We start from the raw sequence: 22,524 nt of genomic DNA, 5'->3' as shown, positions 1-22,524 counted from the left end.
TAGACTGAGCCAGGCGTGTCGTTCGTTCGATACTCTCTTGGAGTCTATGATTCCTCTTGCCTTAGTCAGCAGTCTTCACTGCTGAGGCATATGTTATTTTCCCTGATTTCTCCTGCTTTCTTTAATAATCAAATTCTGTATTTGATAGTGATAGCGATTAAGGGAAAACTACTTTTTACCACATAACTCCGTCCAGTCTTGGTAGAAGACTGCTTTTATTAAAGAAAATATAGGATTTTCTGGAAAAGACACTAATGTAATGGACACTCTAAAACTACCACTTTTATTAAAGTTATTTGGATAAAATGACACTAAATGCTTATGAACTCACCAGTATTTGTAAAAATGTTGATACTCGCTTTTCAAATAACTTGTATTCTCAGGTCATCTTTAGACATGTACATTTCTGGAGCTGTTGATGAAGATAGCTTAGTACCAAGTTGTACTTATATTATTACTTGTATTACTTTGATGTATTGATATGTAAACCATGTAAAACTATTACTATTAATGCAATGGTTGTTGTACTTTGATTACTATAATGCATGTGTCGTGATACTTGACATGACGTCATCCACCCCAGAACGTTTCTGCCGTTCCGGTTTTGGGGTGTGACAGATTGGTATCAGAGCATTATTTATAGTGAGCTAAGTATATCAATTCATAAAAGATATACAGCCTATAAATACATAGGGATAAAACACTCTGACCAAGAATTATACTTCAAAATATAACCATATTTTACCAAAGTATAAGAACATCCAGAACCTAAACACTCGAACACAAGTATCACAAGAAGAACAATAATAAAAGTCTTCGGATGTTGAGCATTACCGTCAAACTTGGGCAGTTATGTAATCGTAAGCTGGAATAAATGTAACCTGATCAACTACATTTATTCGAGATGCGATGAACATGTGCTTGGGAGTGATAGTGGTGTTGCAACAGGTCTGAAACTTACCAACTAGGAATGCTAGAGCCAAACATAAAGTCAAAATACTATAGGAGTATTTTGGAACACTAAAAGATTCACGCTAATCCCAGAACCATATTCAGAAGATAAGAACCAAACAAGAAATTAAAATACCATAGGGGTATTTTAGGATCCATAAATAACCTTGTATGAAGAACTAAAAATATCCTTATTGATATACCTACAATTACAGAGAGTGTACTCCCAAGGTTATATATAATAAGGATCCCATAGGCTAAGAATGTGTGGTTTCGCTCTACTTCATTTTCCTCGTTGGGATGTGGATATAGAGTAGTATCACATATTCGAAGGCCTATCGGATCTAAGCTATATATGATTTGTATAACCTGTGTAATCGTAGCAGGACTCGATATGGATCACTCAGTGAAATGTTAATAATCTCTTAGGATTCTTTAGACATTTCCATTCTCGCACGAACCCTGTAGAAAACCCTATCCACTTCAGTGCTTGACAGAAGAGCTGACTCAGACCCAGAGGAGGTTCATTGAGAAGGTTTCCTGTTCGGAAATAAATGAATTGGGTTGAGACTATTGAATTCACCAAGTGCCTATATCTTTTTAGGTACATCGGTGAGAAATTCGCCTAAACTTCCGAGATTTCCAGTCATCCATCATGAAGTGATGACACCCAGAGTCGGATTCGGAAGTAAGGTGGAGTAGAAATTCGATGCGTCTTCATGAGAAAAGAACCCTAGGTAACTACCCGAAGGAAACCAACGCTGATACCAGCCAAAGATACGAGGCAGACAGAGGGAGCTAGTACATGGAACCCGAGAATTGTCTTTTCCTCGTGTTCGTCACACTAATACACCCTTAAAATAATGCAATTTAGTGAGTTAGTGGTTACACTACTCACACTATGTGTTAGGTAAATCGTCGTTTCCCGATGCCAGTAACACGATTAGAGCGGATCCCCGCACCTCTATTGAGAGTATTTAGCCATAAGTCTTCATAAGCCTCTCTCCCCGCGGTGTTTGTTACGAACTGTTCTCAAATCTTTCCAGGCCGGAGAGTGAAACCTTCCCGGTATAAAGGTAACGTAGTAGGAACGACTCGCATCTTATGGCCTTTTCCGATACTCATACTCCTACCTTGTACACCAGGACTACATCATAGGGATGTAGGTCGACACTCAGACAACCAACATCCGAGGCACGGGAAAGTTTATGCCTAATACAGTCAGGACAGATATGTCCAGGGTTAGTCATCGTCTCTCATTATCTTGTATTCCTTTCCGTGTAGGAAAGCCATGCCTCCAAAGAAGCGTAACCAGTCCACAAGCAAGAAACCTACTCTCTTATTCGATGAAGCTACGCTCCAAGCTGCAGTCTCGGCAGCCATAGCAGCTGTCATGGCTCACTTGAATGCTAACAACGCCAATGTTAGCAAGGGCGCTATCGGGAATCCTGATCCTAGAAATGGACAACATCAACTAACCCCTACATACCCAGCCATCCAAGAACCTCAACTGAATCCACTGAAGAGAAAACTCAAGATCGAGGAGGGAGGTACCTCGGCTCAAGGACCTTCCGAAGGGCAACGAGCTGAGGCGATCAATACCCCTGTCAATCCTTCCCTCCTGACTTCAAGAAGACCATACCTAGGAAACCTTCCCCACTGCGGCAAGTGTAGCTACCACCATCATGGTATATGCCGAGAAATCTGATGTGCTAGGTGCAACATGAAGAGGCATACTGCTCGCGTATGCAGAACTCCGATGGAGCGTATCGCATCAATCACCAATGTGACGACCAATCCAGTTTGCCGTCTATGTGGTGAGATTGGACACTTCAAAAGGGATTGCCCAACAGAAGGAAACAACAAAGACACAGGAGGAGCCTAACTCTACTGCTTAAGGAGAAGCATCAAGGAACCCGGTAGATTTTGGTACGTCTCTCGATCTCAGATAACTAATGCAAAACATCCAAAGGCTAATTCAAATGTAAATACTTCCCCATTAAGGCGAAAGTCGCAGCACTGTTATAAAATTTAAAAATTCATTAGGTAAAACTATAATGGCTAAACATATACGTTACGGCCATGTATAGTTAAGATGGATAGACCTAGAGTGAGTGAATGTCGCCTCATTTCCTGTTCCTCGTTTGGTTGTGGATTTAGGGCGGAGTCGCTCAGTCAACAGTCCCCCCCCCCCACCTTAATTATACATGACTAGTATATGTTAGGCGATTATAGAAATGCCTCATGAGAATCCACTCATGAAAAGGTACTCTACTCGGAAACACTTAGGACTCTCTACAGTTCCGCGTCGACTCTATCGGTCCAAGTATCCGCGGCAGTGATACACAGGACGAAACCCTAGACGCCTAGAACTTGTGTGCCTGTTCGACGCATGACCCTATCGATCCTCATTTTATATCATGTCGAGGTATGCCAACTTCGACGACTCCATCGATCATGGTTTGACGCAGTGCAACCATGTGTACATCCCTAGTGTTGTGTAAAAAGAACTTTCTCCGTAGCCATGTCGGCAAATAAAGGTTCTTCCGAACCTAAACATAATACAAATAATCAAACCTAATGCGATCCGTCAGTCATCCCTCTTATCTAAAACCTTTCGAAGTACCCAAGAGAAGAGTATCGCGCGCTGTTGACTGACCCCTCTTAGTCATATGGAAACCGAAGCGAAAGACATTGCAAGATACTCCAGAAGACAATAACCATCCGAAGCATACTTCGTAGATTCCCCAGAAAGACCCTTCGCACATCGCACATCAGGTTCGTGAACCCAGAGGATAGAACTCATGGGACTGACCACTATAACCAGGTATATGCGTAAATGTGGTATATAGTTGAGATCAAAAAGATTTAAGATGTGTGCTTCCTCCCTACTCCCTGTTCCTCGTTGGGTTGTGGGTCTGGGGTGGAGTCGCACAACTGAGCATCCTGCCGACCTCAATTATATACGGCCTGCATACACCAAGTATTAGTGGTTAAGCCAAGTATGAGCTCTACCACGAACCTCATAGTAAAGCCCTTCATCCTATTCCATAAAATAGGAGCTGGAGTCAAGATAACCACTGCGGGTTGAGCTACTATAATGACACAAATCTGAAATTTGTTGTCATACCGGTTAAGCTCACATGATAACTAACGCCCTCAGTTAGTGAAGAGATTAAAGTTCCGAATAATGGAACCTATACTCACTAGATTTGACCTAGACTGGGAAACACTCAGGAACTTCGGAAAAGTAGTTGCAGAAGATGTTCGCACTACTCAGGCACTTCGTCCACCCTGTTACAGACAAGTAGTGCCTATAACCCTCCACCCTCTCGCATGGAGGAAATCGTCGTCACCCTGTAGATGATAGACTACATTCTCCGAAGTAAACACTAGGATACCGAGAACCACAGGATAACCTCCGCAGCCAAGAATACTTGATCAAAGTGCAAAGGTAGTTGCGATAAGCCTCATGACCCAGATCCCGAAGAGATTATAAACTTGACACCAGCCTTGGTGTTAGTCGAGGGGTTATGCAGGAGCATGCACTTTCCGCACTTGAATAAACCAAAGTCTTAAAGATTCATTGGACTATTAGGTGTTCCACGAATACTATCTCACGCAGAAATAGTAGAACCACCTCCCGAAATAGTCCAACACTCGTCTGGTGAAACTCTATCTCCCTGACCCTGAGGGTTTCCGTTAGGGATATCTCAAGATTCCTTAGTGCAGGTTCATTTTGCACAAGATTGAGATAACCACTCTACGTCAAAAAGATACCGTAAATACACAACCCACCCGATGATCTAGAAAGTCTCTAAAGGCTAAGTGTCAGGAAACGCAAAACCAAAGACAACCCGAGCTTCCTAAGAACCAACCTGAGGGATTACACTACCAGTATGAGAGAGAACGTTAGGAACTTCGGAATGGCAATCACGCCAGTGATGATCTTGCTATAGAAGTACACTATGTTCTAAGTACTGAAAAGCTCTACCCTTCCGAGAGCTTAGGACCATCTGAGAATCCTCATGGAGATTTGGTCCACCCCTCGTCAGACCACTACTACTTTCGGATATTCCACAAGTTCCACACCAGATAGATCCACTTCTTAGACTTGATATGTGTTTACCCGACGTTACTCTACGTATCCCACTCATCTTGATAGAAACCATTGAGAACCCTAACCTCGTAGATGCACCATTCGGAACTCGCTAACTACACGAGACGGAATCCGCATCCCGTAGGTGAAGGTTTGTTGGAATGACAAGAACAGGCCAGAGTTCACTTGGGAGTGCGAGGACAAACCGAGTAGGAAGTATCCTCCTGCCCCTATCATTCATACCTACTTCCTTGCATAGACCTGAATTTCGGGACGAAATTCCCTCTAACGGGGGGATGATGTGACAACCCAAAGTTCATTCCGTTACATTACCCCGTTTCCGTTGACGGAATATTCCACTGTATAAAAGTTCCGTTAATAAGAGGTCGTCAAATAAATAAATGTTTTATTTATTTATATTCTATGTCGTTATTCGTCGTAATAAAATAAAGTAAAAGCATGTAGATTACATTTCCATATTATTTTGGAAAAAGTTAAATTTTATTACGACCACTAAATCGGGTGCGACCAAAAGCCGCGTTTGACGGCAGTATCGGGTAGATATCCACTGAGCTTAAACTCCAACCCCTATATAAGGGAGAGTAAACTCCATTTCAACCTTTTTACTCTCTCTCTACAACTTTTTCCCGAGCCAAAAATCGTCCGTTTCGAGCCCCAAACGAGTAGGTAAACTATCCTAACTTGTTATATAGCTTATCTAGCCTGCAATTTCGAGTTTAAAACATAAATTAGAGACAAAATGAAGTGTTTACGGCCCAAGAACACTCTTGGACCGTGAACACCATTTAATGGGGTTTTTAAGCCCCAAAACCCCTCCAAATTGTCCTTAAGGCTTGGATATGACTTGTAGGCTTATGGAATCGGACTTAGAACACCTTGAACTAGCATTTTGGGGAGTAAACATGAGTTTATTGCCCAAGAATATCCTTGGGCCGTAAACTCCTCTTTATGGGGAGTAAACTCATATTTGTGTGTTAAAAATGCCCTTAAACACACCAATGGCCTTGGATTAAATTCTAGAATCAACCACCAACAAGCTAGGGACCTTAAACTCAATTAAAACAACTCCATAAGGAGTTCACGGCCGTAAACCCCTCATGAAAGGGTACCTGGGCCGTAAACTCCTATAAAGGGGTTAAATGGTGCCCTAAACTCCCCATTTGGCTTGGAAAGATGCTTAGGATTTTATCCTCTACCGTTTAAGACTTCAAAACACCAAAAGAATGAATGTATAGGAGCTTACAACCGTAATCTCCCTTGCTTAGGGTCGTAAACTCCTCAAAGGGTCCATATGATGCCTTAAATCCATTCACACATTTTATATTTGGGCCTAGCAAAATTCCACAATTGATATGAGACCTTTAAACATCCTAGAACACCCTCACCATGAGTTTACGGCCGTAAACTCACGGGGAGTTGTCCCAGGGCCGTAAACACCATATGGAGAGTTTACTCTTGGAGAGTAAACTCCATTCCTAAGCCATTCACACGCTTAAATGTTACCCGGGACACCCCAAACGCTTAACCAAAGTGTTTTCCGCTCTTTAGAGTGCGTATACTTGTTTAATTAGTATTAAATGTACTAATTGTATGTAAACATATGTTATCATATGTTAAATGGGTCACTAAGTGTGTCCAAGTCTTTACTTGACACCGAGCACCCAACCGGCACCTTCGTCGGATCCACTTACACCAGGTGAGTTCATACCCCTGAATGAACCTTTTAAATGCTTTTACATGTTTTATAGGGGGGAATACAAGTTAAACATGCCAGTTATCCTATCAATCACATGTGATTGATAACCCGCATGCACAAGGATTTACCACACTGTAAACTGTTTTACCGAGTAGGATACTATAAATGGTTTTCTAAAATGTTTTCACTTGTTCAAAACTCTTGCTTATACTGTTTATTCAAAGTTTCATTTCAACCTGGTTTATGAAAGGTTTCCAAAGAATTTCTAAAGGTTTTCAAAGTTATTTTACCAAAGAATACCAAGTTGCGATTTACTTAAGTATAAAGGTTGTTCCAAGGTTTTTCATCAAGGTTTTCTTTCATGTTGTATACTCTTACTTGATAGATACCACTGCCTCGCTTCTACTTAGTTTAAACTCCTATGTGATACGCTTTTACCGAGTGATATGCTTATTCTTCACTTATACTTGATTACGTTTCCGTTTCACTTATACCTATTAACGATTCCACTTCGGGGTACACTTATACTTGATGACACTTTTGCTTCACGATTCGCTTATACATCACGAGTCGGTTATTCCACACTATTCGTTTACACATCACGATTTGGTTATTCCACACTGTTCGTTTACACTTCACGATTTGGTTATTCCACACTGTTCGTTTACACTTCACGATTTGGTTATACTTCACGATACGTTTCCACTTGTTACACACTCAAACGTAGTTGGATGTATGCCTATGCTTGTATAGATGCATATAAATAATGGTTGAAGGACTCAGGAAGGCTTGTTCGCCCTATTTCCTTTTCTTCGTTGAGATGTGGTCTGGTGGGATCGGATGTCCGTCCGAAGGTCATTTGATCATTAGTTATATATTATGTACACAAGCATAGACATATAGGTTTACATTAGTCAGTTCAGTTATGAGTCTCTACCACTCGTTTAGCACTTGTATTGGAAACCCACTACCCACTATTTGGGATGCATCTTCGGGACACGGCCTTCTCCGTCGTCTAGTTGGTAACCAGAGTCTCCTATAGGGAGAGCGGACATTGTGTGTATAGATCTATACGGGATTGACACCCCCGCACCCTGACTGCTAGCTACAGTCCATGGCCTACCAAGCCAAGGGGTGACAAATGTCACATTTTATAGACGCTTGTAGGGCGTCAGGTACTCTAGTGTCGGTTAGTATGGTTACGAGTATCCCAGGTTACCTTATAATTCATGGCCTTAAGGTAATGGTATTTCACCAGCAATTTACACTGTATGCTGGAAACCCACTCTCAGAGTCACACTGTTTTTAGACCTTACTAGCTGTATCTTTCATTTGATACTGCCTGGGGTCTGTATTCTTTGTTTTATACCTTGCTAGTTGTGTTTGTCATTTGATACTGTATGGGGTCTGTATTCTTTGTTTTAGACCTTACTAGCTGTATCTTTCATTTGATACTGTATGGGGTCTGTATCCTCTGTTTTTAGACCTTGCTAGCCGTACCTTTTATTTGGTACCGTCTGGGGTCTGTGTCTCTTTTGTTAGACTGAGCCAGGCGTGTCGTTCATTCGATACTCTCCTGGAGTCAATGATTCCTCTTGCCTTAGTCAGCAGTCTTCACTACTGAGGCATATGTTATTTTCCCTGATTTCTCCTGCTTTCTTTAATAATCAAATTCTGTATTTGATAGTGATATCGATTAAGGGAAAACTACTTTTTACCACATAACTCCGTCCAGTCTTGGTAGAAGACTGCTTTTATTAAAGAAAATATAGGATTTTCTGGAAAAGACACTAATGTAATGGACACTCTAAAACTACCACTTTTATTAAAGTTATTTGGATAAAATGACACTAAATGCTTATGAACTCACCAGCATTTGTAAAAATGTTGATACTCGCTTTTCAAATAACTTGTATTCTCAGGTCAGCTTTAGACATGTATATTTCCGGAGCTGTTGATGAAGATAGCTTAGTACCAAGCTGTACTTATATTATTACTTGTATTACTTTGATGTATTGATATGTAAAACATGTAAAACTATTACTATTAATGCAATGGTTGTTGTACTTTGATTACTATAATGCATGTGTTGTGATACATGACATGACGTCATCTACCCCAGAACGTTTTCGCCGTTCCGGTTTTGGGGTGTGACAAGTGACTATTCACTTTCCGGGTCGGTCTTTTTTACCTGATTAAACATTTATTCAGATAACTCGGACCGAATAGCCCGCAACCCAAATTTGGCAAAAATAGATACCCGATAACCGACCCAAATAACTTATTCGGTCCTAATCCGTGGGAGTGAGCAAAGGCGGGTACCCGGCCAAAATGATAGGAACTGGAACCGGAACCGCCTCTATCGGTTCTTTAGATTTAGAAACCGGTCCAGAAACTGGTTGGAAGCGGTTCCAAAACCAGGTACCCGGTTTAAAAATACTTCTAAAATTTTCTAAATATAGTGTGATTATAATACTAATAATTTAACCGTTCGAACCTTTTATTCAAGAAAATGGTTTCAACCCGCCTCATTTAGACATAAACTTGTTTAAGCTTGTTCAAATTATAAACACTCCTTAGCAGCCCACAAAGGTAGGCACACCTGAGAAAACCATCAAGGCTTTTCCCTTCTAATTGATTAACAAGCATTCCTTTTTATAAGGAGTTGTATTCCTCTTTTTTACTTCCCACAAACGATGTGGGATAGGAGGATTGAAATCAAGTTTTCTTTATTACTTTATCACCTACATTTTTTTCGTTTACATTTGTTTTACACATAATTTTGCTTGAATATATAAGTGGCTGATTACTAATTATTTTGTAGTATCCACTGTGCTTCATATAAACAAAGATAAGTGGTTGAGAACCTCAATTGATTCTTGACTCAATGTGGAGATTTAAATCTCAAGATTTATATAATTGGATTACATCAAAGCTCCATTAGGAAAATTAGGTAAAAAATGATAACTTTAATTCATTCCAATTCCAACGAAAACATAATATTACATCTGAAGTTTTCAAACGTGATATATATATATATATATATATATATATATATATATATATATATATATATATATATGAATTAAGCGTAATTAGTGTAACTTTAAACCAAAACAAACTACTAAACTTTGATAATAACTTTAATTGAGAAATATTTAGAGAGAATATGAAAGTTATATCTCTTATAACTTTTGGTGTATCTCATTTTTTACAATGGAGGGGTATTTATACTACAAATTTTACTAACATATAATTGTAACTAGTTAAAAATATTAACAAATTTACCATGCACCAATTATTTACAACACCACCACTTATTTACAACATTCCCCCTTGGATGACATCATTTTAGCGTTCAACTTTGATGTACTGCCTCATTAAAAACTTTGCTACAGAAAACCCAGTGGGAAAAAACTTTAGCGAAGGGAAAAAGAGTGCAGTGTATAGTTGACTCCCCCTTATTTAGACATCTGTCACATTATATTCTATGCACATGTCGCATTCCGATGTCATGAACATGTTTCCTGAAGATTGCGGTAGGAAGTGCCTTTGTAAAAAGGTCTGTTGCATTGTTACTGGATTGAACATATTTGATTTCAACTTGATGGTTCTTTATAAGCTCTTGAGTGTATTCAAAAAACTTTGGAGGTATATGTTTTGTCATGCCGCTCTTGATATAACCCTCTTTCATTTGAGTGACACATGTTGAATTATCTTCATAAATTAAAGTTGGACATATATCATTTTCAAGTCCACATGAAGTTAAAACTAGTTGTGTCATCGATCTTAACCATGTACATTCGCTACTAGCTTCATTTAGTGCAATTACTTCAGCATGATTTGAGGATGTGGCAACAAGTGTTTGCTTTTGAGAACGCCGGGAAATTGCAGTACCTCCAATCATTTCTTCTTTGACATTCAATGACAGATTGTGGTTTAGGATCATCATTCATAATATCACATGCAGCTGAATAAGAAAATATTGCACTTATACTGTCAGATTCATTTTGGTCACATATTCTATTTGGCTGACCATAATTTTGTGCATCATCCTCTTTTCCTGGGGGAATTTGAATAATTCGTGTTTCTCCAGGAACACTTTCCTCATGATCTAGTGCATTTTCTGCTCCTCTTCTTTTTCGTGGGTTCTTATCCTTAGAACCAAATGGCCTTCCATGCTTCAGGCGTGTTTTAGACTCTCGAGTGACTTTATCATCAAATTGTCCATGTGGAATGTCAATTCGAGCTGGAACATTGACAGCTGGTATATATGATTTAGTCACCCTTTTTGTGTCAGTAAATGCATCAGGTAATTGATTTGCCATTTCTTAGAAATGCATTATCTTTTGAACTTCCATGTAACATTGCCTTGTGCGAGGGTCAAGATATGATAAAGAAGGCTCATGCCATGACACATCCTTTTCCATAATCTTCTTTTCTCCACCTAATGATGGGAAATTTGCCTCATCAAATTGACAATCTGCTAGGCGTGCTATGAAAACATCACCTGTTAATGGTTCAAGATATCTTATAATAGAGAATGACTCATAACCAACATATATTCCCAACCTTCTTTGATGACCCATTTTTGTCCGTTGAGGTGGTGCAATAGGGACATATACTGCACACCCAAAAATTCTCAAATGGGATATATTTGGTTCTTGACCGAAAGCAAGTTGTAGTGGAGAATATACATGATATGAACTTGGTCTCATGCGTATCAATGATCCAGCATGTAAGATTGCATGGCCCCAAATAGAAACAGGAAGTTTGGTCCTCATTATCAATGGTCTAGCTATTAGTTGGAGACGTTTAATCAATGATTCAGCTAAACCATTTTGTGTGTGTACATGAGCAACTGGATGCTCAACAACAATTCCGATAGACATACAATAGTCATTAAATGCTTGTGAAGTAAATTCACCAGCATTATCAAGTCTCACTCTTTTGATAGTATAATCAGGGAAATGTGCCCTTAATTTAATAATTTGGGCAAGAAACTTTGCAAATGCCATGTTACGAGTTGATAATAGGCAAGCATGAGACTATTTGCTGGATGCATCTATTAAGACCATAAAGTATCTAAATGGTCCAGATGGAGGGTGAATCGGTCCACAAATATCACCTTGAATTCTTTCTAGAAATCTAGGTGATTCCCTTTCAACTTTCATTGGAGAGTGTTTTATAATTAACTTTCCAAGGGAACAAGATGTACATGGTTTTATGCTATTGGGTTGAGGGAACTTTTGGTCCTTCAATGGATGCCCATGTGTATTCTCAATTATCCTTCGCATCATTGCTAATCCTGGGTGGCCCAACCTATCATGCCATAATCTGAATGTCCCAGGATCATAATGTTTTCCTTCTATTACCATATTTGATTCAATCATATGTATATATGTATAATGCAGACCGTAATCAAGTGTTGGTAGTTTTTCAAGCACATGATTTTTGTCTATAATATACATATATTTCTTATTTTCAATGGTCACAGTTTTTGTGTCATATCCTTTGAAATATATGTCACTGAAACTAAATAAGTTTCTATTAGACTTTGGAGAAAATAAGGCATTTGTTATACAAAAGCTTGTACCGTTTGGTAATATAAAATGGGCTTTCTTGGTTCCCTCTATCAAGTCTGCAGGACCTGATATTGTATGTATGATTGTTTTTGTTGGTACTAATTTTGAAAAATATTTCTTTGATTTCAGAATAGTATGTGTACTACCACTATCTGCTATACAAAGATCTCCAATCTTTTCTTGGTGTTGCGCTCTAGTTGGACTCATATTAAACTTCACATATGAAAGGAATAATAAGTGAATAAACATAATCATAATTATTATTAAAAAGAAAGTTCATTTATTGAAGGAAAGACATTACATGAAAAACAAACGAAGGAAAAACAGTTTTACTAGAACAATAATAGATTTTTTTTAGTTTATGTCTTCCATGTCATTGCAGAAATCAGCAACATTTATCGGAGTGAATTCAACATTATCAATGAGGTTTGCTTCTTTTCCTTTTCCTTTAATGGACTCTTGATAAAGTTGACAAAGATGTGCAGGTGTACGACAGGTCCTTGACCAATGAACCGTGCTACCACATCTATAACATGAACCGTCAGATTTTTGTGATGTCCCAGTGTCATGCCTTGCCACTTTGGCCTTATCTTGTGCGTGTACATTGTTTCTTTGTGAATGTTGCTAATTATTCCTTTTTCTGGCCACGACCACGATTATTACCCTGTCCACGACCAGAATTATGGTTCTGATTATGGCTTTGGTTTCGATTAAAAAAGCCACGGCCTCGTCCTCGACCACGACCACGCCCTCGTCCACGTGTATTGTTTCGATGACCATCAATATTTGTAGCATTTGCTTCAGGTAGTGCTACTGATCCCGTTGGACGAGATTCATGATTTTTCATCAAAAGTTCATTATTTTGCTCTGCAACGAGCAGACATGCATTCAGTTCAGAATATCTTGTGAACTTTTGCATCCGATATTGTTGCATCAAGGTAATGTTTATTGCATGAAATGTGGAGTAAGTTTTCTCCAACATATCTTCATCAGTAACTTCTTGTCCACAATACTTGAGTTGTGAACATATTCTGAACAAAGCTGAGTTGTATTCATTTACCTTTTTGAAGTCTTGAAACCTCAGTGTTTTCCATTCATCTCTAGCATTTGGAAGTATAACTTCCTTTTGATGATCAAATCTTTCTTTCAAAAGATTCGAGAGAATACTTGGATCAGTAACATCAAGATATTCAAATCTCAACATTTCATCGATATGCTTACGAAGGAAAACTTGAGCTTTTGCTTTGTCTTGTGCCAAACAATTATTAAATTCATATATAGCATTTGAGATTCCCATGGACTCAAGATGCATTTTTACATCTATCATCCATGGCACATAGTTTTTCCCACTAACTTCAAGTGCTGCAAACTCGAGCTTTGCAATGTTGGACATAATGTAACTATAAATTTTAAACAAAATTAAAATCCATTTATTTCAATAAATATTACACAAAAAAGAAACGGTAAAGCTAACATTGCATACAAGCCTAAAAGTAAATGAAATTTCATATTATCTTCGATGTTAAGAATTGGGATGAAAAGTAACATGACTATTATAGTCATGATTATCACAAAAGGATGAATCATCTTGAATCTTGATTTCTTGAAATTGATTTGTTTGATGGAAGAGAGAAATATTTGTTGTGGGTAAAATAAGCAGGGTAAAGATGTTTATTTATGGTAAAAAAATATAGTCGTTGTTTTTGCTGTTTATAACCGTTACATATACATTTCCGTTGTGTATATATGTATATGTATTTTATAAATCATTTAATAAGATTTATAAGTAATACATAACTTTACTTTGTATAATTTTACTAATTATATACATTAATAAATATTAGTAAATGTTAAAATAAAATTATGAAGAGTATTTAAAATAAAAATAAACATTGACATGTATAAATAAATATAATTTAAATGTTAGTATGCATAAATAAAAGTTAGTTGCATAATATAAATGTTAGTATGCATAAATAAAAGTTAGTTGCATAATGTAAATGTTAGTATGCATAAAAATTAGAATACATAAAGAAATGTTAGTATAAGAAATAAAAATTATTAGTAGTCCATAATGTATAAGTTTTATTAATTCATTAGTATCATCATTATTTTAATATGATGGATGTTTTATAATTAATAATTTTTTACTAAGTAATACATACCTTGATTAAGATAGATGTGATTTCCACTTGTTTAATAACCTTGATTAGAGCTTTCATGCTGATAACGTGTTATGAATTAAGCGTAATTAATGTAACTTTAAACCAAAACAAACTACTAAACTTTGATAATAACTTTAATTGAGAAGAAAGAATATTTAGAGAGAATATAAAAGTTATATCTCTTATAACTTTTGGTGTATCTCATTCTTTACAATCATTGGGTTATTTATACTACAAATTTTACTAACATATAATTATAACTAGTTAAAAATATTGACAAATTTACCATGCACCAATTATTATGTCATCCACCAATTATTTACAACAATATATATATATATATATATATATATATATATATATATATATATATATATATATATATAAAAACACAGATGAACCGGTTCTAACAGGTACCCAGCAGACAGCGGTTCCGAAAAAATGTGTACCGGAACCGGAACCGCTTAAGACAGTTCCAAAAATTTTGGAACCGGAACCAGAACCGCCTTACTAATCCGGGTTGGTTCGGTTCGGGTATTCGGTCCAAACGCATGTCCATACTTAAAAAGAATGTAGTTTGATTTTCCTACTCTCATTTTTATTGAAGTAAGAGAATGACGATGAAAAATATAAATACAAATCATCTTATTTTCAAATAAATAAAAGACATAAATATATCACCTACTTCAGACAAAAAGGCTTTTTTGAGGTACAGTATATAAATATTATTAATTAATATTAATATACGGCGGCTAAGATTTTGAGCGAATAGAAGATTATCGAACAAGTGGACCAACAGTGAGTCAATGACTCGTCCAATTTTAAGCCGTGCATCTCAGCGCCAACCTCAGCCTCTTCCTTCCCTTCTTTCCGATCGCTACCACGCTGCCATTTTTTCATTCGTCACTCATCAACTCCTCTCACTTCATCATCGGTTCCACAACCATGAGTAACTACATTTCCACGTTGCTTTTAATTTCGAATTTTTATGCCTAATCCAATCCAACTTAAATTTCTTTGTTTTGGTTTTTGATTTTATACAGGTTTGTGTAAGAAGATTAATGGTAAGGAATTCACGTATCTAGTGAGCTGAAACTCTGAATTCTGATGATTCAATTGACTTCTGCACCAGGTTTCCGACGAATTGGGCGATTTGTATCCGGAATCACTCGTCAGAGACAAACTCCAAACCTATCAAATGTAAACGTTCAACCAAAGCTCACTGATTTCAAGGTATTACGTTTAATCTCTCTCTCTCTCTCTCTCTCTCTCTCTCTCATGATTGCTAGATTACGAACTGTTAGGTTACGTTTTACAAAGAGATTTTGATGCTGATTTCAATCTGCTTTTTAGGCACGATGATTTGTCGTTACCAATTACGAACAATTAGGTTTAGATGTTTAGTAGTCACGATATTGAAGACATCCAAATTACTATTCTGATCATCATCAGTGTATGATATTCAGGCTGAAGATGGATCCAGATCTGGTGCAATTAGAGTTTTCACCCTCCTAGGTGCAGGAATTTCTGGATTTTTAAGCTTCACAACAATAGCTTATGCATCTGATGAAGCAGAACATGGCTTAGAATCCCCCAACTACCCATGGCCTCACCAAGGCATTCTCAGTTCATATGATCATGCTTCGTAAGTAAAAATCTGTTATTTACCACATCTTACAATCAATGATTTTGAATTTTGAGATTTTGGTGTTTGATAATTTGTTTGAGCAGGATCCGAAGAGGCCACCAGGTGTATCAACAAGTCTGTGCTTCATGTCACTCAATGTCACTCATCTCTTACAGAGACCTTGTTGGTGTTGCATACACTGAAGAAGAAACAAAAGCCATGGCAGCTGAGATTGAAGTAGTTGATGGGCCTAATGATGAAGGTGAAATGTTCACTCGACCCGGTAAACTCAGTGATCGCTTCCCTCAGCCTTACGCAAATGAACAAGCAGCTAGGTTTGCTAATGGAGGCGCCTACCCCCCAGATCTAAGTCTCATCACCAAAGTAACTTTATCATAGTATTTTTTTTTTTTAAAACAATGGTGTTTTTAATAGTTGTTTACCCATTTACAATATATAAAAATATATAATTTTTTTTTAATAGTAACAAGATTATTTTGATTGTTGCAGGCTCGTCATAATGGTCAGAACTACGTGTTTGCGCTTCTTACAGGCTACCGTGATCCTCCTGCGGGTGTTTCGGTAAATTCTTTTGTGTGATTTTTTTTTTTTTTTTGGGGTGATAATGTTTTAATTTGTTGTTGGTGAATTTTTAGATGAGAGAGGGATTGTATTATAATCCTTATTTCCCTGGTGGAGCGATTGCTATGCCAAAAATGCTTAACGATGGTGCTGTTGAATATGAAGATGGAACACCTGCCACCGAGGCTCAGATGGGAAAAGATGTTGTCAGCTTTTTATCATGGGCTGCTGAGCCTGAGATGGAAGAAAGAAAGCTGATGGGATTTAAGTGGATATTTGTGTTGTCGCTTGCACTTCTGCAAGCTGGATACTACAGGCGATTGAAATGGTCGGTTCTCAAGTCTCGTAAGCTTGTGCTTGATGTGGTCAACTGATCTTACTACATCTTCACTTCCATGTATGTATTGTATACCAGAGGTAAACGCCAATAAACTTATTTCGTCATATGTCATTAGTTTACATAATGTTTAAGTTTCGTGTATGTAAAAAACGGCATACTCTAAGTTTACAATATATTAGAGGGGAAAGTAAGTCGTTGGTTTATTGTGTTTAAACTTTAAACCAAGGAAACTGTTGTTTCTAGATTAAGAGAAACAGATGTTCATGTGGTTGCCTTGTTATATGTATTCTAGTACCATTTTAGACAATCGGGTCAAGTGCATGTTAATTGGTCACTTTGTTTTTTTTTTTTAATAAAATTAATTTGTCTTTGTAAGTTGTAACATATAGTATAATGACTTATTCTAATATTCATCTATTTTAAGACTTTTTTTTTTGCTAAAATATATGGTTATCACAATTGTTTTACCAATCAAATTATGACACAATACATCAATTAATTTAAATATATTGTTATTTCAGATAAAATGACAAAAACACATCATGTACAATATAGTGAAATTAGAATGTGTTGTATTGCACATTAATTCATTGTCCAAAATACAAGGGTACTTCCGTACTTGCACATTAATTCGTGCTAACACTTGTACCAAAATATCCAATTTCCATATCAATTATCTCCAATTCTCCATATTTCATGGGCACTGCAAAAATGGCAACATTACAATTTGCCTCGATGTCGATACAATTTGAAATGCAATACTTGAAGCGGCAAATTGATCAAAAAGACGCCAATGATGGTTGTTTATGCGATACTTATTACCTTATATTGTAATTGTGGCTTTTTAACAAATCGATGATAATTTGTTTGTGATAATTAGATTATAAGTGATCAAACTCATGGATCTATTATCATCGATGCATCAAAATAACAATGGAGTATTCAATGAGGAATTTTGAGATCTGTTAAAAGAAATCTGATAATGAGTTATGATGTCTAGTGGTACTAAATTACAAATCAATGATAAACTGAATCGGAATTGTGCAAAATTACACAGCAACGAGATGAAATCAACTGATTTGATCAGAGTATTGTAGATGCTAAAGATGTTAAAGATCTATCGTGCTATTACTAAATACTAATTGATTATTGAAGTCGACAAATTGCTAGATGCAGCAAGCACTAACCGTGTACTGATCTTCCGGCGACACCATCGCCTCAACAAGCGCGCGGCGACGTCAGCCGTCTTGACGGCCGGAGACATCCGACGCAAGGCGAGACGCGATGGCGGAGTGGTACATGATGTCATGGAAATTAGCCATTTCACTGGTCTTCATCCGCAGTTGTTTTGCTTTTTCCTCCGTGAAGCATCCAGGAGCAAATCGTGATCTACCGTTGTCCGGATCGGAGGTTCCAGTTACCGATCCGCCGGTAGCAGTTTCCGGATTGTGAATGTAGTCTGGATCTGATGGCATACCGAAGAGCGGGGTCCACCACTTGCCGGAGGCGGATGCCGCCGGTGGCTTGATCCGGGTAACCCGGTTAGCGGATGAGACCGTGGTTATGGGATGGAAACAAGTTGGGAGAGGCGTCGCCATTGATGAGGACAAAACGAAGGCGGAGATGGAGATGGAGATGTCGATGGGGAAGAGTGAAAAAGTGGATAATAAGGACGGTGAGTGGAATGGATAAGGCTGTACACGTGGTGCCACGCTTATTTTGTGCTATGTGCGCTTACTTGTGCTCTCTCAAATTACAAGTGAAACGATATTTTTCAATGGGTCATTGGCATTAGGTTCAGAGTTTGTAATCCTAACAAAACTAGGATTTTACCTGCGGGTGGAGTAATCTATTTAAGAAATAGCAGAAAGGAAGTTGTTATATGTTGGTCAGAAACTTAAGAAGATATAAGTTTACAAAGTATAATAGTGAGGGACGAAAACCATGTCAAACAAAAATAACTAAAATCATATTATATGTGATACGCATATAAAAATAAATGACTAAGATTGTTTTTAAATTAAAAAATGGAAATTCAAATAATTAATAACGTATTATATGTGTCCCGACTTAGACGTAGGAAACGTACATAAAAATAAGCACGAAAAGATAAAGGAAAAAGTTATGTTAAGACGGACTAAAATTTATACCGACATGTGCATAAATAATATATGTGTTTTAAATCAACGAACTAAAGTTATAAATTTATATGGAAACAATTTATGTAGAAATGTTGGTCACCTTTAATAAATATATATATATATATATATATATATATATATATATATATATATATATATCATTACTATATATAAAAACATTTTTTATTTTCGTGTCGCCAACATCAAATTTACATCCTTCATTGAACGCCACGTCAACTGCCTTCTGAAACGATGTTATGGACACCAACGTCGATTCACAATGCCTATGTTCCACTGTGTCGTATCTCATGACCGCTTCACTGTTAATGTTTCCCAAAGGACTATGAAATTGTCCCTCTTCTTATATGATTTTTCTTCCCATATAATTATCTCTAATTCCCCTCGAGACGACGTCTCCCCTTCTTATCTCATATTAGGGAAACATCAAATTTACGTTACCATGTAATTGTTCTTACTTCTCTTCTACATTCTACCATGACACATTTTTCTCTGATGCTGAATGGTTATGGGTTATTCGCAAAGGTGATGAACAACCTTTAAATAATCATTGGAAATTCTTCACGCAAGCGAACTCTCTGCTTCAATAAAGGTCCAAAATGCTGATAATTGGTTTAAATCCCTTTCTGCGATTTTGTTTATGTTACCCAATACACAACCGCTTCTCTTCTCTCATTCTCTATTGTTCCATTTTCCGTTTCGACAAGAGATTTGATTGGTTGTTACTCTCCTTCATGTATAATTTCTTTCTAATCCCTTTCCCCTCCTACTCCCGAAACCCTAACACAGGCCACCACTTATCGCATTACCACAGATTAGATTCAATTTTCTTTAATATATTTCACAATTTGGATTTGATAAAATGGGTTCTTTATCCTCTAATCTTATTTTTTTTCACGGTGAAGAAAATGGGTTACAGAAATTAAGGTTAGTAGTTTTGATTTTAATTTAATTGATTAAATTTTTATATGGATTCTGGAGGAAATTAGAAATGGATGTTTGGATGTTTGATGTTCTATACCTTCATAAAAGTACAACATCTGATCAATTACTAAATCAAACAAAACTGGAGCAAGGGAATTGATTAATCTAGAGCTTCTTCAACGATAGCAAAATTAACTAAGTTTTCTGTTATGGGGTTCCTCAAGATTTTTATTTTTATGTATGTTTTATTCAGAGTATTTTATTTTTTCTTCGGGTTGTGGTTGGTCTGTTGTCTCGCTCTCAAAACCCTAAGAGTTGATTTCTCAATTTTTTTTGGTTGTTATCATTTTTTGATATTGAAGATAAGATTGGTTCATCTTATTTTTTCAATAATTTAGAGTTTTCTAATTTGTTGAAGTGGTTATTTGTGTCTGTATTTTTAATCTTTTAAGTTATTTGTCTTATTCAAGATTTTAGGGACCATTTCTGATTGGCATGTTGATTATCTGCTTCATATCCGCTTCTGCAAATTGACTAGATTCGTTATTTTAGTTTGTCATATAAGAGGTCTGTATTAAATAAATAACAAGTTATTGGCATGTGTACAACCTTACTTCTTCGCATCTTCACTTAAATCTTCTTTGAGAAAGTTCCGATTTCCAAAAAGATAGGTTTTTTGCTTCCTATCAAATTCCAGGAAATCGCTTTTATGATTATAAATCAGGTTTTCCCTTTTGCTATTTTAATGAAATAAAAACTTTGAAGGTCTGATGTGCTTTTGGATAATCAACAAATTTCTGGGGATGTCTATCACCATGTTGTGCGTAGTGTGAAGAATGAAAGATCAACATGCATTCAAGAGATATTTCTTTCAGATTGGGCCTTAGTATGCAAATGTTGGGTATTTATAGTTTGATACACTCTTGTTGCTTATGTAGTCTTATTTTTAATCACTGTCCTATAATTTCGATTTTTTCTTGGAACAGTGGCACCTCACACTGAATTAAAGTTGCTTTCAGCCAATGCTATTAAAAAACCTTGTATCTAACATGAGGTGCACTTGAGTAATCATTTCCTATAATCGGGTACTGACTGCTAGACAAACAATACCTCATGAAACTTACGTTTATTTCAGGATCTCTTGGCAAGGACACTCAGGTGACATCTGTTATGTGCATTTTTTTTCTATCGAGTTATAATCTATAATCGTAACAAGATTTTCACTAAATTCATCTACAGGGATGAGATTGTTGGGTGTAGGAAGAAGGCATATGATTATAATACGGTTAAACATATGATGTTATGACAACATTTACATGACATCATATTGGAATTTGAGGTGGGACTTTGGTTAGATTGTGTAGTTTTGTAAGAATTAACTGCTTGTTGTTGCTTGTACTTGTAGTTCTTTGTTCAACTTTGATATTCCATATTAAGATTTAAGACAGGTTTTAAGTGTGTTCATCAGATTTTACTTTTGTTATTAAGGTTCTATTGAAATGCTTTTGTGGGTTCTGCTTTATACACCATTGCTAATTTTTTTTCTTTAAAATGATCACTTTTCATGTTTGTATGTTTCTTACAAATCGCCATTGACTCAGTCAGGGGCCTTGACTCTTGAGTATATCCACACACATATTGTTCCTCTGTGTATATACATGGGGAAGGTATAAATATTTAGATTTTTATATATCTTTTGATATAATGTTGGATGGTAAAGTGGAAGATGGTTTTGATTTATTGGCTATATGTTTACTTTTAGGTAGTGGGTTTTGGTTAAACAAGGTGTCTGAAGTGGGAAATACATCTTTAGCTACATGTCTTTTTGGTGCCTTCGAATATATGCCACCAAAGTAAGGGTTAGTTTCGTCTTTTTACAAAAAAGGTTGTGTGTATACATATATATGGATTCTCCTAAACAGATAAATGAGACTTTATTTAATAAGAGTTTTACCATTTAATATTACACGAAGACGATTTAGTTTTTATTCTTTTAGCTCCAGTAACAAGTCAAAACCAATTTATTTTTCATAAAGTCAAAACCAACTTTCAGTAGCATTTTTTTCTTAAGTTGTGTTTCTTCTATGTTTTTTTTGTTGGAATAGAAGGATATATAAAGATTTTGCATTATTTTTGCTGGATCTTTTTTTATGTTGATGAAAATTGCAAATTTCTCCCATCCCTATTTGGACAAGCTTCAGTATCTAGAATTAGCCTGGAAATATTTTTGAAACATCCTGAAATAAAGGTGAAAGGTATTATAATTACAAGATAAGAATTGTAGGAAATAGTAATGGACTTTAACTATTTACAAATATATGTAATTTACTTTTACCTTTAATACCAATGTAGTTTCATTTCATTACCCATAATAG

At 36.6% G+C, this 22,524-nt stretch overlaps 2 protein-coding genes and 1 long non-coding RNA gene across 3 annotated transcripts; 2 read left to right on the top strand and 1 right to left on the bottom strand.

Moving 5' to 3' along the window:
* Positions 1-12,980: 12,980 nt before the first annotated feature.
* Positions 12,981-13,745, bottom strand: LOC145099072 (uncharacterized). Its single transcript, XM_079036658.1, has one exon. The coding sequence runs from the start codon at positions 13,743-13,745 to the stop codon at positions 12,981-12,983; it is 765 nt and encodes a 254-aa protein (XP_078892784.1).
* Positions 13,746-15,329: 1,584 nt separating this feature from the next.
* On the top strand, positions 15,330-17,373 carry LOC145103052 (cytochrome c1-2, heme protein, mitochondrial-like). Its single transcript, XM_079040583.1, has 7 exons — positions 15,330-15,466; positions 15,561-15,581; positions 15,650-15,750; positions 15,984-16,162; positions 16,249-16,528; positions 16,655-16,726; positions 16,801-17,373. Exons 1-7 carry the CDS (start codon positions 15,463-15,465, stop codon positions 17,098-17,100), a joined length of 957 nt encoding a protein of 318 aa, XP_078896709.1. The 5' UTR covers positions 15,330-15,462; the 3' UTR covers positions 17,101-17,373.
* A 2,048-nt stretch (positions 17,374-19,421) lies between these two features.
* Positions 19,422-22,179, top strand: LOC145100479 (uncharacterized). The gene is made up of 5 exons (XR_013705069.1): positions 19,422-21,050; positions 21,136-21,203; positions 21,285-21,307; positions 21,389-21,816; positions 21,912-22,179. It is a non-coding gene; the product is annotated as an uncharacterized LOC145100479 (long non-coding RNA).
* The last annotated feature ends 345 nt before the right edge of the window (positions 22,180-22,524 follow it).

This window comes from Lactuca serriola, chromosome 4, assembly GCF_051521515.1.
Source record: "Lactuca serriola cultivar US96UC23 chromosome 4, Lser_US96UC23_V15, whole genome shotgun sequence".
Taxonomy (NCBI): domain Eukaryota; kingdom Viridiplantae; phylum Streptophyta; class Magnoliopsida; order Asterales; family Asteraceae; genus Lactuca; species Lactuca serriola.
The sequence above is the reverse complement of the archived record's forward strand: the minus strand, read 5'-3'. Positions and strand labels throughout refer to the sequence as shown.